This window comes from Solanum dulcamara, chromosome 12 (genome assembly GCF_947179165.1).
Source record: "Solanum dulcamara chromosome 12, daSolDulc1.2, whole genome shotgun sequence".
NCBI classification, from domain to species: Eukaryota; Viridiplantae; Streptophyta; class Magnoliopsida; order Solanales; family Solanaceae; genus Solanum; species Solanum dulcamara.
In genome coordinates, this window is record NC_077248.1 from 14,037,699 (window position 1) to 14,054,690 (window position 16,992).

At 34.9% G+C, this 16,992-nt stretch overlaps 1 protein-coding gene across 1 annotated transcript; it reads left to right on the forward strand.

The window, feature by feature from the left end:
* Positions 1 to 6,438: 6,438 nt before the first annotated feature.
* LOC129875961 (putative receptor-like protein kinase At5g39000) lies at positions 6,439 to 12,077 on the forward strand. Its single transcript, XM_055951223.1, has 5 exons — positions 6,439 to 9,455; positions 10,309 to 10,444; positions 10,555 to 10,697; positions 11,080 to 11,203; positions 11,340 to 12,077. The coding sequence occupies exons 1-5, from the start codon at positions 6,693 to 6,695 to the stop codon at positions 11,750 to 11,752; spliced, it is 3,579 nt and encodes a 1,192-aa protein (XP_055807198.1). The 5' UTR covers positions 6,439 to 6,692; the 3' UTR covers positions 11,753 to 12,077.
* Positions 12,078 to 16,992: the final 4,915 nt, after the last annotated feature.

Here is a 16,992-nt window from a genome sequence, read left to right on the forward strand (position 1 = left end):
GAAAAGAAGACATTAGTGGCAAAATTGGAAGGAAGAGGAAGAACATATTTGGCCAATTTTGATAATTTTTAAAACTAGACCAATTATTTGATAAAGCAAAGGACCGAATGACCACTTTGCATAATTTTTCCATATCTAAAAGAGCCAAGTTTGCTTAAAATATACAACAAACCATTTTCAAAAATTTCAATCCTTAATAAACACAAAGTATACAATAGTAGAAAAAGATATCATGTGTAAATAATAAAAGATATTGAATTTATGCTCCATTCCAATATTTGAAGTTGAATTCTAAGAAAAAAATACTTTCTAAAATATAAATTATCTTTTAAAGATCAAAATAAAATAAAGTAATATAAGACTATTGGGCCCGTGCAGGGCCTTAATTTGTCTAACTAGTATTGTGCATTACTATTTATCTATCCAATGTAGTCATTGATAATGCTATTGGTGCCTACTATATTGATACCATTTTGTGTCAATAGCCAAAACAGTTGAAAGCGAAATTAAGGTACTATCTCACATCTATTTATTTTCTTATATTGTCAGTGCATAAAATATAAAAAATTAAAAGATGTGAGACAATAACTTAATCTCACCTTCAATTTTTTTGACTTTGTGGACACAAAATGATATCAATACAGCAGGTACCAATAGCATTATTAATGATTGCATTGGGTATATTAATATTAAAGCACAATACTAGTTAAACAAATTAGCAACATATAAATTTTATATCTAAACAACAAAATCTATACTAGAAAACTTACTAAAAATACACAGGCCTTGGCATTTTAGATAAACTTAGATTTATTTCTTGATATGTGAGTATATATGTATAATTTTCTGGGTGATTAATTAGAAAAAATTAGAAACCATTTGTCAATTCAACACAAAATATTAGAAATCAAGCTAGCTAAATTTTCGATGAACCTCTACTTGTTCACTCAATATAATAATTTTTCTAAAACAATGGAATTATCATATATTTATATATTCAAGAAATGAGTTCTTAAAAAAGTAAAATATACAATAGCAGATAAAAAATAACTAGTTATTTATTGTTTTCCCTTTCTAGGCCATTTTTCTTTATGTTGTTATCCCTACCCAATTTCTCGAGACAGATGACACCTAATATATCCCACTAATAGATAAGCTGACTCGTATCTCGAAACTACAAGTAATGGAATTAAGGGTAGAAACTAAACAAAAATAATCAATTTACAGAAATAAAAAAGATTCAAGGAGGAACCAAACCAAAACATATATACACAATAAGAGATCCCTCTTAGAACCTAAAAGTCACATGTACAGAGCTACTACAAAATGATATAAGTCCAAAAAGTGGACCACAAAATAAAGACTTGTATCAAAAAGTAAAAGACTAGTCAACTATGTACAAAAGAAGACAGGTAAAGTCCAGAACACCATTTGCTTACCCTTGCCTCCGAATGAGACTGCTGCAAGCTCGATATCAACGCTAGTTGCTAGTGCTCAGACATGTATCACGAAAATGAATGTAGAGTGTAGTATGAGTACCAAAATAATAGGTAGTCAGTAGTTATCATCGTTCGAATGAGCAAGAAGAGTAAAAGTAATATGAAATGCTAGAATCAAACACAATAGAGGTCAAAAAGGTAGGAAAAATAACAGAAATGCACATGAGACTACTAATGTCATGACCCGACCTAGGTCCTAGCGTAATACGATGATCGAAACCCCAAAGGGCTCCAACCAAGTCTACTGACATATCAATAAACATACATAAGTTAAGGTAAATGTGGAAATAACATAGAAAGAGTCTAAATCATGAATCCAAAAAGAAGAATGTAACTTGCCTACATAGACTCTATAACAATTTGTCCAACAAATGCCTCTACTAACCATGAAGGGCGGGGGCTAAGACATGTCCCTACCTTACCCTCAAATATGAATGGAGGAAAAAGTCTTTGGGATAGAACAAAATCATAACTTGCCCTCAATAAGATAAGGACTGACCAACACTTCGCTGAATGGAACTCAACTAGCCAAGTGTAGTAGGAGCGTGATCCTCAAATCCTACATTATGAGAAAATATAGGCAAAAATATGCGTTAGTATGTTTGAATATACTAAGTATATGGGCATGAAATGCAATATAAATCATAGGATGCAATGATCAAATAATGTACATGATAGAAAGGAAAGTAAAATCATGAGAAAACCATAATTACCAAAGCATTTAAGAGACATAGTTGAAATCATAAATAGACGTAAAAAGAGTATACATATATGGGATAGTACCATAGCTGATAATTAGACTATGTGAGCTATAACATGGAATTCCGATGTCTTCCTATACAATAGAAGAAATGGGAATCTACTTGCTAAGGTAGACTCTACCCCGCTAGGCGGGTCAAATACATAAGATATATGTGGATCCACTAGCTAGGACAAAAAGGCAAATCCTACGATGGCACATAGTTATGAGACAAGAGACTTTATATAAGGACCCCATAGGTTGATTCCTCACCTCAAGTCATCATTCGGTGCGAAGTCAAATCCCACGGAATACATACATAGTAATCATATTTAACATATATCATAACTTGTTCATAAACTTCATAATGCATAGATTAGCTCATTGTCATGTCATACTTGTAATGTGAGTATAAGCCTTTCAATATCATGATATCATACTTGCATAATTTATATCATTAGGTTCCTTGGTCGCAAACATAGGGCCGAAAGTCACCTTTTCCATAACTTGCATTAAATTCATAATTTTGTCATAATTGAAATCCGTAATCATAATTCATACTTGAATTTAAAGTAAAACTCATATACATAGTCAATTTGGATGAATACCATGAGAATTCTTTTAAATCATTGAACTCTATAATCATTGAGAATAGCTTCATGCATATCATTATTGAGAATAGATTCATGCATGAGCATTCATAAGTCAACTTGAAATCATGCTACTAATGTAAAATCATAATTATAATGATTATTGATAAAAAATAAAAAATGTAATTGAAACAAAACAATACAATTCATCAAAATTTGAGTTTAAAGATAATGAAATTTCATGAGTTTTTTTTAAAGAAAATCTTGGGACTCCATAGGTGAAAGGGAACCATGGATCAATCCCCACATAGCTTAGTAAAATCCACCTAGAATTGAATGGGAAACCTTGATGAACTTGAAACCCTAGCTTGAATTTGTAGGAGAATCTTGAGAGAGAAATTAGAGTCTTGCCTTAGGGAAATTTGAAAGAATAAATTGAATAGGAGGGGAATTCGAAGAATTGGATATATATAGACTTTTAAATTGGCCATAAAAGTGTTTTAGTTTATTGAACTGAACTTCATTAAATTTGGCCGGACAACCCTACGAGGGCACTCTACGAATTGTAGAGGCAGTGACGTGTAATGACCCTCCAGGTCATTTTCCTAATATTTCTTCCATTTCATCATTTAGAGCATTTCTATAGTGACCTGAGGTCATTTATGACTTGCTAACGTTGGTAGCTTGATCGCCTGGTCATTTGCTTGGTTTTAGACTTGTTTCTCTGTTTTGGTACTTTTATAACTTGAAAGGATGATTTCGGTCATAACTTCAAGTAAAAGACCTCAGAATGGAATTATGGCGGTTTCATCAGCTTCAGAATGGCCAAATTAGGCTAGTATCATAGTCAACACAAGTATCAAGGCAATCAATATAAATTTGGAGCCATTTGGTGCTTTTGCTTTTGAAATTTAGCCCATGGTTGATGTTTTTCACACATGCTTGGAAAATGTACTTTGATGAAAATTCTAATAGCGTATTTAGATCCAAAATGTTGAGTTTGTTCTAGAATGATGCTTCGTTCGCTTTTTGAGGCTTCAAGTCTAATTCCGAGGTCCGTTATGGAATTAGGCTCAAAATGGTACTTTGGTGTGGGACTCACTTTTAGTTGTAACGACCTGAGCCAAAAGGTCGAAAGACAGAAACATACCTGGAACACTAGTCCAACAACCCTATCACAATAAGCTCATGCTACGATAGTCAACTAACCAAGGATCACCGCTATACGCCATAACAACCTATAGGTAAAACCCACTCTAACAAAATAGGGAGTACCAACCTCAAGGAAGTCTGAGCCACACATATATATACAACTATCATTTTAACATAATAATACACAGATATAGTATAAAAGTAACCTAATCGGACCCCCATAAGTCCGAAAGGTACAAAACAGCAAACATACTTCAATTGGTCCCCCATAAGAATGAGAGGTGCCAACAACAACTAAAATGCTGGTGATAGGAGATGCATATGAATGTAAGTGATGTAGTAAAATCCATGGTGCCATCTAAGACAAGCGCCATTCATAACAAAGCATATACCCCTACCCCGATCCTAGGCCTACCAGCCAGAGAGGCTCATAGGTAATGCGGGAAGTTTGTATACCTTGCCCATGCCCGAAACATGACTTAAAAATATATCATCTCTGTCATGGTACCAGAGGTACTAGTATCCAAACCAATGTAGGAAAAGGCGAAGGCGCACTAGCTAGTCAAGTAAAAAGGCTAAGATCATCCCAAGTCTCTCTAATATTTCAAGTAGAAAAAGAGCATGTCCTTGACGCCTCATATATTTCAAAAATATGTTTATTAAAGTGATTCAGGTGGTAAGACTCCCGTTAAAACGAGTTTAAAATAGTAACAGTGTAAAACAATCTTTCTCAAAAATAGTAATAATGATCTAATGCATGAACTAGGATCGTACCACAAAACACGTGAGATTGAGCGATCAATGTAATTCAGCTATCACAAGCATCCAAATAAGAGCGCCCACAGCTAGAATAACGATACCAATATTATAACAAAGTTAAGGCAAAAAGAACTAACCTAGAGTCCATCTAGTCCTCCACCGCGGTCTCGAGCCTTACAATATAACACATGATCAACAAAAGCCTAAAATGCTCATGCTACTCATAAAAAGAAGGAAAAAAGAAGAGTTCCATAGTCAATGGAGGAGAAATAACTCAAAGATCGATGCCTTACCCCAAACATACCACTCCTGCTCAAAATTGAGCACAACCAAAGCCATCATATGGCTACATTGAGCCACTAGGGTCTCAAGCACTAACAGAAGATACACAACCCGAAGAAAGCCCTATAAGGAGCAACATACAGCCATAAGGGCGATATAACACATTTTAAGGCATCTAAGGCTCAATCCTAGTCTAAGGCCTTAAGTATCTATCACGACCCAAGACTAACCCCTAGACGTGACATGGTAAATAGAATCTCGAGAGACTCTATACTAACCACATGGCATAGCATGACGCTAAGATAACATATAAAACTAAAATAAATTAAAAGGCAGAGGAAAACCATGAATAGTCTAGTAAGAGTCTCATATAGCAAAAGACAATACCTGAAGACACGTATGTGGAATCTAACTCTTTTTTTCTGAAAGCATCTAGTAAGATAGGTGAGTTGCTAGAGCATGTCCCTAGCTAACTCTAAAATCTAAAAACGGATGTAAAGTATGAATGAACATAAGAAAACATAAATGGTATGTCCTCGAACCATGATGACTCACCAACTAAGTACTCGGGTTGGATCTAAAGTAGTACTAACCACGGGCTGAATAAGGAGCGTCGGGACCTATATTATCGAATGATATAAGCAGAAAAGCATGCAGTCAGTACTTGAAATGTCACATGCATGAACATGACATGATAAGTTTGAAAATAAGACAAATGCAATGACCAAGTAAAAATAACATAAAATGAAATCTTACTCTGAGAAGACATAGTACAAGGTCATGCAATATTCTGAAATCATACAAAAGTGTGGGAGATATCGTTAACCGACATATAACCATGTGAGCTACAATATGAAGTATAGTGTATTGCCCCACCAAAAGGGCTCAATATGCTTGCCAAGTCATAAAGGCATGATCATTATGAAATTCTGAAACAGGGTACTCGCCTCTAGTACTTCTTGGACTGGGTATTCACCACTAGTCTTGAGACGGGATACTCGCCTCTAGTCTCCTCTAAACCTATGGTGGCACGTAGTTATGAGATATGGTAATCACCACTAGTCTACTCAGTGCTAAGTATAACTCCCAACGGCAAATATGCATAAACATAAGACTAGCTTCTTAAGATCGTGAATTCATAACACAGTCATAAGAGACACTTAATTGAAAGTATTTGAATCATATATCTCTCCTACATAGTTAACTCATTCCTATATATCGTGCATAATTCATGCATTATAGGTAGTAAAGTTCACTTTTGTTTCTTTTTTTTGCACCGTAGAAAGGTCAAATTTGGACTTAAAATCCATCATCGAGGTTCAGAACTCATCTTAACTCGAACGGATATGATTAATCAGAAAATGAAATGGTGGACTAAAGAAGTTCTTTGACTTTTCTGCAAGAAAACAACGTGAAGGAAGAAACAAAAAAAACAATTACTGTGCCGTGGTCTACTCCGAGACTTCAAGTCAAGACAGTACTATAGGGCATGTAATGTCCACCTTCGCTGCAATTTCTTAGATGGTACTATTCGGCCTAAAAGTTTTTTGTTTATCACACTCCTAATTTGAACGATTAGCGCCTGCCCTTCCTCAGAGAAAGACGATTTCTAGAAGTCTCTTTTCTTGGATATTATTGAAGAAATTTTCGAATTTTCACCCACCACCGAACATGTTTCTCTCTCAGCTAGTCATTCTGTTATTGTTTATGTTGATGATCATCTCTGCTGCCACTAACATTCATGAAAACGTTGCCATTTCATGTGGTGCCTCTGGCAATTCCCTTGCACTAGATGGACGAGTATGGATTGGAGATGCAGGTTCCACTTCTTCATTGCTACAGTTAAGTGGAAAATCTATCAAGTCAAGGGTACCTCAACAAGCTGGCTTGTCGGATCCAGTTCCTTATAAGTCAGCTCGAATGTCTCGCCATCAGTTTACCTACCAGTTTTCAGTGAAACCGGGACAGAAATTCATACGCCTTCACTTCAGGCCAGCTTCATACAAAGATTTCACCAAGTCCAAAGGCATTTTTACTGTCAAAACTGGTCAGCATACCCTGCTCAGTGACTTCATACCTACCCTTGCTGCGGGCATCAACTATTTCAAAAAGGAATTTTGCATCAATGTACAAGAAAGTGAAACATTAAGCATAACATTCGTACCATCTCGAAAACCAAGCATTTTGGAAGACACTTACGCTTTTGTCAATGCAATCGAGATTGTTTCCATGCCTGCTGGTCTGTATTTTACACCAGATGGCGATCAGGGAGTCCCTGTTGTTGGAAGAAATTACAGATTCTACATTGACAACAGCACAGCACTGGAGACAACTCAGCGAATAAATGTTGGCGGAAACTCTATTTCATCATTGGAAGATGCAACTATGTTCCGGGACTGGGAAGATGACACTAATTACCTGGCAGAAGTTGGAGCCTTTTCGATCAACAGAGCCATTGCAATCAGATATACTTCCTCAGCAACTCACATTGCACCAAAAGAAGTTTACCAAACGGCCAGGTCAGTGGGTGCGCACTACCATTCGAATGTCGGTAATCTCACATGGAACATTCCACTTGATTTGGGATTCAGATACCTTGTTAGGCTCCATTTTTGTGAAATTGAACCTTCAATGACAAATGAAGGTCAAAGGAATTTTACTATTGTCATAAACAATCAGAATGCTGAAGATGAAGCTGATGTGATCAAATGGAGTGGGGGACATGGAATTTCTGTATATAGGGACTATGTTGCCATTATGGAGGGTGATAGAAGGGAACGTAAGCATAACCTTTCTATAGTTTTTCAGCCAAATTCTGCTACATTCAGTAACCATAGTAGTGCCATCTTGAATGGGCTAGAAGTATTCAAGATAAGCAACCCTGACAACAATCTTGGCAGTGTGATCCCTGCGCATCCTGCTACCATTTCAACACCAGAGAAATCTTTGCCGTTTTCTATGAAGAATAATATTGCAACTGTACTGACATTTATAGTCACTTTGATCAATGTTGCTGTTTATTACATTAGGTGTAATTCAGAGATTAACTCTGGCAAGGCGAACAATAGACTATCTTCTAGAGAGCATCAGTGTCGTCCATTCACGCTGGATGAGATGGAAAGATCAACGAACAACTTTGACCCTCAGCTTGTCATTGGCAGGGGTGGATATGGCACAGTATACAAAGGGGATATTGATGATGGAGAGATCACTGTAGCAGTAAAACGATTGAAACCAGGATCTAGCCAGGGGGAGAATGAGTTTTGGACGGAAATCAAAATGTTATCTACGCACCGCCATGAGAACCTTCTATCCCTAATTGGTTACTGCAATGAAGGTCATGAGATGTTATTAGTTTATGATTATATGCCTCGAGGATCACTTGCTGATCATCTCTTCAAAATGGACAGAAGTAGCTCCTCTCTCAATTGGGAACAGAGGCTCAAGATTGCTATAGGTGCTGCACGTGGACTGGATTTCCTTCATACATCTCAAAATAGGGTGATACATCGTGATATCAAAAGCTCAAACATTCTGTTGGATGAAAACTGGGGAAGTAAGATTTCAGATTTTGGGTTGTCCAAAATGGGACCTGGAAATGAATCAGCTACTCATGTTAGTACACAAGTCAAAGGCACATTTGGGTACCTCGATCCAGAGTACTTCTTAACTAATAGATTGACAGTGAAAACTGATGTGTATGCTTTTGGAGTAGTACTATTTGAATTGCTCTCAGGAAGGCCGGCAGTCGATATGAGACTGCCTGAGGAGCAACATGGACTTGTAGCATGGGTCAATCAATGCATCAAGGAAAGAGAAATTAATAAGCTTATTGATCAGAATCTGGACGTGTCCATCTCATCAACTTGTCTAACAGCGTTTATAGAAATTTCTGCTAAATGCTTCTGTAGTCATCCACAAGAACGGCCTGCAATGTCTGAAGTTGTGAAAAGCCTGGAATTAGCATTAGTGTTTCAGAAGAATGAAGGTGAAGGTATCATTTCATTTGATGACACATCAACATCTCAGTCGAAGAATGAAGCAGAGAGAGCATCCATCAAAGAGGATTGTAATGGCACTGATAGAACAGAAAGGAGTACCATTTCAAGGGAAAAGGTAAAATTTAAGGATAAAACTGCTTTACCCAGATGGTGGGATTTTCGTGGCCTTTTCAGAAAAGCACCACCAAAGCCAGAGAATCTTGTTTATCCAGATAGCCAGCTATCACAGCACCCCAATTTAAGGATATTTTCTTTCTCTGAACTCAAGGCCGCCACAAGAAAATTTAGCAATGATGCGGAGCTGGGAGAAGCTGCTTTTGGAAAAGTTTACAAGGGTTGTCTTGCTGAGTCGCCTTCTTCCACCAGGGGCCGTACTGTAATTGCTGTTAAGAAATTGAATTATGAAAGCTTACAAGAATTTGAACAGTGGCAGGTGATTCCTCTATCCTAAATATGTGAACTCCTTTAAGTTTTCTAATTGAAGCTATTTCTAGTTTTGCCTGGCGCTAGCTTGCTTCATTTTAATGAAGCTGCAATTGCTCTCTTCTTTATTATCTGTGTGAGAGACATATCAATTTACATAGAAGCACTTGGCATTCATTTATTATTTAGTAGTAACTCATTCTGGTAAATGTTGGCTGTCCCAAGGTTTTTATTGTCCCATTGAGTTAAATGTCTTCGACTACTTTCGGTGGGGGAGTGAGAATTAAGAGAGGGAGATATTATGTACGCTTTTTAACTCACAGTGTTTGCTCTAAACTTTGGCAAGAGCAATTCCTTGAACTCTTTGGCGCTTATTGTCGTTCAACATAAATAGAACAGAGACCAGTTTGATTATGCAATTATTCAGTTGGATGAATGGTCTAGGATATTTGCTTGCAGTCTTAGTTTTGTTGTATTGAGTTTGTGTTACATGTTTCCTAAAGGACCTTTTTACTTGCTCTTCGGCAGGTTTAGTGGATAATCACTTTTGTATGCAGGAAGCTCTCACCATCTATCCCTTTGCATTTCAATGACTTGTTTTTTTAATTTGTAAACCATCCAATTTCATTGAAACTTGTGATCTTATGTCTTCTGCAATCATTATTACCATCTTTGGGGACAAGTTTTGCTTTCTGCTACGTAACACAACTTTAATTGGTCATTGACTAGACCTGGAATTATTCTAAATATTTATATGTGGAGGTTATTCCATTGCGCTGATACAGTGAGTTTTTGTTGTTGGTATCTGCTAAAAATATTTCATGGTTCTCGTGTGAATTTCATTTCATTTGTTAATTGTGCAGTCCGAAGTGAGCATTCTTGGAAGACTTTCTCATCCTAACCTGCACAAACTCTTGGGATACTGTCAGGAAGCTAAAGGACTACTGCTTGTCTATGAGTTTATGGTAAAGGGAGGCTTGGACAACCATCTTTTTGGAAGTAAGAGATGATCTATATGTTCTCAATAATATATAAGATATTCTAGATCAAAGCAGCAAGGAATGTGTTCATACTTTGCCTAAACATATTTGTTCTCTTTGTTTGCTTAGGGCGCTCTGCTGCTTTGTCACTTCCATGGAATGTAAGGGTTCAAATTGTGATTGGTGCAGCTCGAGGCTTGGCATTCCTACATGCATCAGAGAAGCAAGTCATTTACAGAGACTTCAAAGCCTCGAATATATTACTTGATGGCGTATGTTTCCTTTACTTCTCCCTTGGATTATTGTCATTTAGTGGCTTAGCGCAGGTAATATAGGGATCACAAGCCCTTTTCTTACTGGGCTCCTTTCTGGTTTACACACACTATTTTGTCCAAAGTTTTGTAGTTATTGATCACAGTGACAAAACCTGACGTATAACAGTGAGAACATTAAAGAAAAGGTTGTTATTAATAAAACTGTTTCATGACATTCTTTATTTCCTTTATGTTTCAGTCTTACAATACTGTTTTGTCCAAAGTTTTGTAGTTATTGATCACAGTGACAAAACCTGACGTATAACAGTGAGAACATTAAAGAAAAGGTTGTTATTAATAAAACTGTTTCATGACATTCTTTATTTCCTTTATGTTTCAGTCTTACAATGCGAAGATAGCAGGTTTTGGCTTAGCAAAACAAGCTACTTTGGATAGTGAATCACATGTGTCAACATGTATAATTGGAACGTATGGTTATGCAGCTCCAGAGTATGTTGCAACAGGTAAACTTGTGGTCTGTTCGGCTTCTGCAGTTGGAAATTCTACTTCTCTTGAATCACATCTTGTGCTTACAGGTTTAAACATATAATCAAGTCTGAAAATATGTTTGTTCATACTTGTATTGTCATTTTTCTACAGGACACTTGTACTTGAAGAGTGATGTCTATGCTTTTGGTGTCTTTTTAGTGGAAATGCTAACAGGTCTACGAGCACATGACCCAAACCGCCCAAGTAACAAGTATAATCTGGTTGAATGGATTAAGCCGCATTTATCTGACAAAAGAAAGTTGAAGGACAAGATCGATTCGCGTCTGGGAGGAAAATATCCATCCAGAGCTGCAGTACAAATAGCACAACTGGCACTGTCATGTCTTGGACATGAACCTAAAAGCAGACCATCAATGAAGCAGGTAGTGGAGAAACTAGAACAGATTGATGCTGCCAATGAAAGACCCAAGGAGCCTAGAATTAGTTCCAAACATCAGACTGCTGAAAGATATGGTCAGCAACCCTTGCACCATCCTTTTAACAATATGAAGAAGCTACAATAGCTTTAGTTGTCCAAATACAGACAATTTCTTCTTCTTCTTCTTCTTCTTTTGTCGTGTTGGTCCTGTAGTCTTAGCTTGTCAGGATAAGTGATAAGGCTCTGTATGGCGTTGGGTTGTGATGGTTTTAGTGACCAGTATTTTGTACATTCAAATTTTGAGTCAGTAACTTGTTATGGATATCATTGAATAGGGAGATGCCACTGGACCATAGAAATTGGCAGCACATAATACGTTTTGCTATAATCAAACACCATACCATGGTCCTGGAAGGGCTGCAGCAATGTTTTGTAAATTGAAATATATACCTTAGGCATCTCCAACCCTAGCACTAAATTTTACACCAAATCCCACTGAACCAAATTATACACAAAAAAAAAATCTTTTTCTCTCTTTTCATTATTATATTATTATTTCTTATTTCATTTATATTTTCTTATTTCATAAAACAAAATCCTTTCTAGAAAAACATTCACTATAGATAATTTTCATATTGTTTAAATTATAGTCATTTAACATAAAATTATTTTATATCATAATTTTTAAATAATATAAATTGCTAGCAAGTATTACATATTATACATAATAATGGATAACACAAATAAAAGTGAAATCATTAACGAAATATAATTAAATAAACATTACATAATTGAAAATTTTATTTTAAGTTCTACATGAATATTCAATTTTCAAGATCACTACGGTGCTTCCATAAATGGTCTGTTAATGCATTACGTAGTTCAAAATGAGCTTCTTTGTCCTTAATTTTTTTATGTCGAGATTTATATTTTTGCATATTTAATTTTTGTCAAGGTTAATTGTACTTATATCCAATTCAAATTTATAGTAGAATTAACATAAATTTAATTTCCAAAAAATTCAAGTAAAGAAAAATAATATATAAAAAAAATTAAAATTTTAATCTAAAATTAATATTATAAAAATATTACGTAAAACTAATAAAATGTTTTAATTAAAACATACCAATTTATATAATATTTAATTAAAAATATTTGTATAATAAAATAATAATAAAGAACAATTGTCGTGATGAATAGTGTTGCACCAAATTTGATGCTATACTATTCACACACCAAATTTGGTGCAAAATTTGGCATGAGTAGGACCAACTTTGCACCAAATAAAGCATTTGGTGTAAATTTGGCATGGTTTGGAGATGAACTTAGGCACTTACACTTGCAAAATCAAGACGAAGCTTCAATTTATAAGTGCCTAATGTATATATTAACTTTTCAATCATCATTTTTAGGAATTATATACTCTAAATATGGTTATTGTAATTAATTAGCTAAGCGTCACAGACTTAATTCTTCCTCCTTCTTCATGATCAAGTGGCGGGTCATGACATAAGTCCTTCTTAAACTACATCACATAGCTAATTACAATCATCATTTTTAGGAACTTACACTTTTTTTTAACTTTTACTCCCTTCATCCCAATTTGTATAATATAGTTTAACAGAAAATATTGTTTAAAAATATGAGAAGAGTTTATAATGTTCTAAAGTTACCCGTAATATAAATGTATTTTTAAGTAGGAGAGTTTTATGATCCGATTCCATAAACTAAGTTTCAAAACCTTTTTACAACTTGGAGAAAAACTCTCATATAAATTTATTACTTTTTTTTTAGAAAAATAGGAATTAGAGTCGCCACTTAATTTTAGGAAAATTAAGAAACCATTTAAAAAGAATTTTTTAAAGAAACCGTTTAATAAATCAAAGTTGAGTAAGGATTCAAGCAATCCTCTAAGGATTTATGCACCTTAAAAGATCTGTTAACACGCGACTAACCGACAAATTAAAAAGCTTGGCTAATTTTAAGAAAAAATTGAATTACTTGTAAAAAAATAATTATTTTAAAATGACTTAAAAAATATTTTTAACTTAACAATTTATCCGAGTCAAGATTTTGAACTAAATGGCTAGTTCAAATTCATAAACATGGATTCAAACCTTTTCAATAACTATGAAAGAACATGAATGGTTCTTAAGTTATTCTATAAGATTAAGTTGCCTAATTTAAATGGATTTTGAAAATTTGAATATTTAATAACGAATAATGAAATAGCAAAAAATCCATTAGAATCTCCCAAGGATTCATCTAACTTAATAATAAAAAGTTAGTAACAATTATCACAATTATCATATATTCACAAATATAATAAAGGAACTATAGTAAAGTAAAGAACTGAATAGCAAGAAAATGGCAATCTCTGGCCCATTTTTGATTTCCGCTGCTACTTTGATCAATTTGGATTCTTAAATCCAGAATCTCAATTTCCATCCCTTTGGGACTGGAATTATTCTTCTACTGAGCTGCTGCCACTCTACGATATAGCTTCCCTTTCAAACGGCTTGATGGAGGTTGACTCGAAAAGACGAATATGCAAGAGATGGGGAGGCCATTGGGACTCAAACGAGAGAGAGTTCATGCAAATAAAATAAGGAAAATAAGGATTAGTAACGAGTAAGACTAAGATCTAACCATAATAAAAATTATACATAAACCAAATTTCAGAACATTCAATTAAACCATACAATTTTTGCTACTAAACGTGTAGTGCCAAAGTTGGATAAAAGAAAAATAAGATCAAACAAATAAGACAAACAAATAAAATAATTTAATAGGACAACTGTGAGTTTCACATTTTCGCTTCAATTAAAGAAAAATCATAAAGGTATTTAAAAAGGAGTTTTACTCCCTAAATTTATCCAAAGAAGCAACAACGTAAGCTTAAACAGACCACTAAATAAGGAGAGTCTGAATTCCATTCTGAGTATTGAAACTTTGAAAGTTGACCAAAGTCAAACCTTGACCTAAAATTCCTTAAATTTCCAACTCAAAACCTTAAATCTTCGTTACACTCCAAAACTATTTTCGTAAACTCTCCTAGACCAATTTCCACATTTCGGAGCTGTTGAAATTGACAGAAGTTCGTTCTGAGATCCATAGCTCCGATTGGTATCGAAAATCACTTTTTAACCTCTTAACTCTATAAAACTCAAGAATTTGCACAATTTACAAACCATTAAGATTTTGACACTTTCAACTACAAAAACCGATCAAATAATACTCGGGGGCACTAATGATAGGGGTAAAATGATAATTTCACACAAATTTTAAAAAATGACCCTCAAGGTCATTACAAGGAGTGACAAATGAATTGAGCGCGGAAAAGAGGCTTGATAACATCTCAACTATGAATGCGGGGCTTTTCACACCCATAGTTAAGAACTTACATGGACATAATTTTCAAAGCTCTCAGTGCATTGTCACTCGAATTTGAAAAATTTGTCTCTAGTAAGGTTTGAAAATTTCACTAGATGGAAAACTAAACTTTTTAAGCCCCAAGAAATACTCACACGCCTTATGATAGGGGTGTGGTTTGATTGTGGTGGAAGTCGATCCTAACTCGCATCCAAAAAGTTTGATATTCCTTTTTGTACTATGTCCCAGTTCGCTTCTAAGAATAAGTTTCATGTTGTGCTGCGTCCTTTTTGACGTAGTCCACATTCGTATACAAAATCTGAAAAAAAACATTGTCAGTAGCAAATGAAACATAAACACAAATATAATTTGTGCAAACCTGATTTAACATGTCATACTGAAGGAGATGACAATCCAATTTCTAGTATATTGCTCTTGAAGGAAATGGTGATCCAAAGTAATGCATCAATTTGAATAGAAAGTAATGTGTCACACTTAGGGAGGTGACTTCCCAAGTCACTTTTTAGGGATGTGACTTCCCATTTTGTCACTTTTTAGGGAAGTGACGTCCCAATATGTCACTTTTTAGGGATGTGACTTCCCAACTTGTCACTTTTTAGGGAGGTGACGTCCCAATATATTACTTTTTAGGAAAGTGATGTCCCAATATGGCACTTTTAAGGGACATGACGTCCCAGTATATCACTTTTTAGGGAGGCGACATCCTAAAATGTCACTTTTTAGGGAGGTGACGTTCTAACATTCCACTTTTTAGGGATGTGAAGTCCCAACGTGTCTCTTTTTAGGGATGTGACATCCTAATTTTTCACTTCTTAGGGAGGTGACGTCCCAATATGTCAGTTTGAGTGAGGTGACATTCCAATATAATAATAATAATAATAATAATAATAATAATAATAATAATAATAATAATAATAATAATAATAATAATAATATAATGTGTCACATTGAAGGAAGTGATGCTCCAATAATAACGTGTCATGTTGAAGGAAGTGACGCTCCAAATAATATAAATACGTCACATTGAAGGGAGTGACGCTCCAATAATATAACGTGTCACATTAAAGAAAATGACACTCCAATATAATATAATATGTCAAATTAAAGAAATTGATGCACCAGTAACAATTTAACGTGCCGAGATGCGGCTTAATATGTATCTATGATGACAGACAACCCAAGTACAATATTTATTCATGTAGTTTGAGAATTCGGTAACATCTCTGGTTTTCATTAAAGACTTTCTCATTCCTGCGCTCACAGAGAATTTGTTAATTTGAAAACAAAGAGCTAAACATATGTCAAGACATTTAAAATATGTCATGATGATCTGGTAGCCGAGAAGAACGTAAGATTCTGGAAGAACGCCTTGAGAGAATTAACGTTGAATGGAAGAGCTAACACCCGATTAGGGATGACAAAAAAGGTGTATCCCTATTTTGATTTGGATCTCTCATAAAGAGGATTTTTTTGATAAAAGAAATCTTTGAAACTTGAAGTTGAAACGGAGATTCTTAGAGAATTGTACCATTCCAAAAAGTCAACCTTGTTTCTGGTCCAAGCGTACTTGATTGGAATAGTTTATAAGAAATGAAGAATTGACTGATTCAAAAACATGGCTCATTTTTCTCTAAGGTCTGTAGTTTTGACACAATAATAAGATTGAATCCTTATATAGGATTGCCTACGTATCTTTTTGGAATAAGAAATCAGATCTGACGTAGTTCAAACCTGAAACTTTATAGAATTTAGAGAACATGGAAAAAAATGACACCTATCAAAAGGAGAGAGGATATGGAAAAAATGAAAAGAAATTCGTCAACGTAGAACAAAATTAAGATATAGCTTATTAGATTGGATCCCGGAAGTTGGAACTCCTCATCATATCAATAACATCTTTGAAAAGATTGGCTTGTGTCTTTTTTTTGGTGAATGTCTGACTTAATTCTTTTAAACTTTGGGAGGGTGGTTGCAATTTTACCTTCAATTATA

Bases quoted from the DNA above. Each gene is read 5' to 3' on its own strand.
- LOC129875961 (XM_055951223.1), top strand. From the start codon at position 6,693: ATGTTTCTCTCTCAGCTAGTCATTCTGTTATTGTTTATGTTGATGATC. The intron at 10,698-11,079 runs GTATGTTTCCTT...TTTATGTTTCAG, and splicing joins CGAATATATTACTTGATGGC to TCTTACAATGCGAAGATAGC. The intron at 11,204-11,339 runs GTAAACTTGTGG...ATTTTTCTACAG, and splicing joins TCCAGAGTATGTTGCAACAG to GACACTTGTACTTGAAGAGT.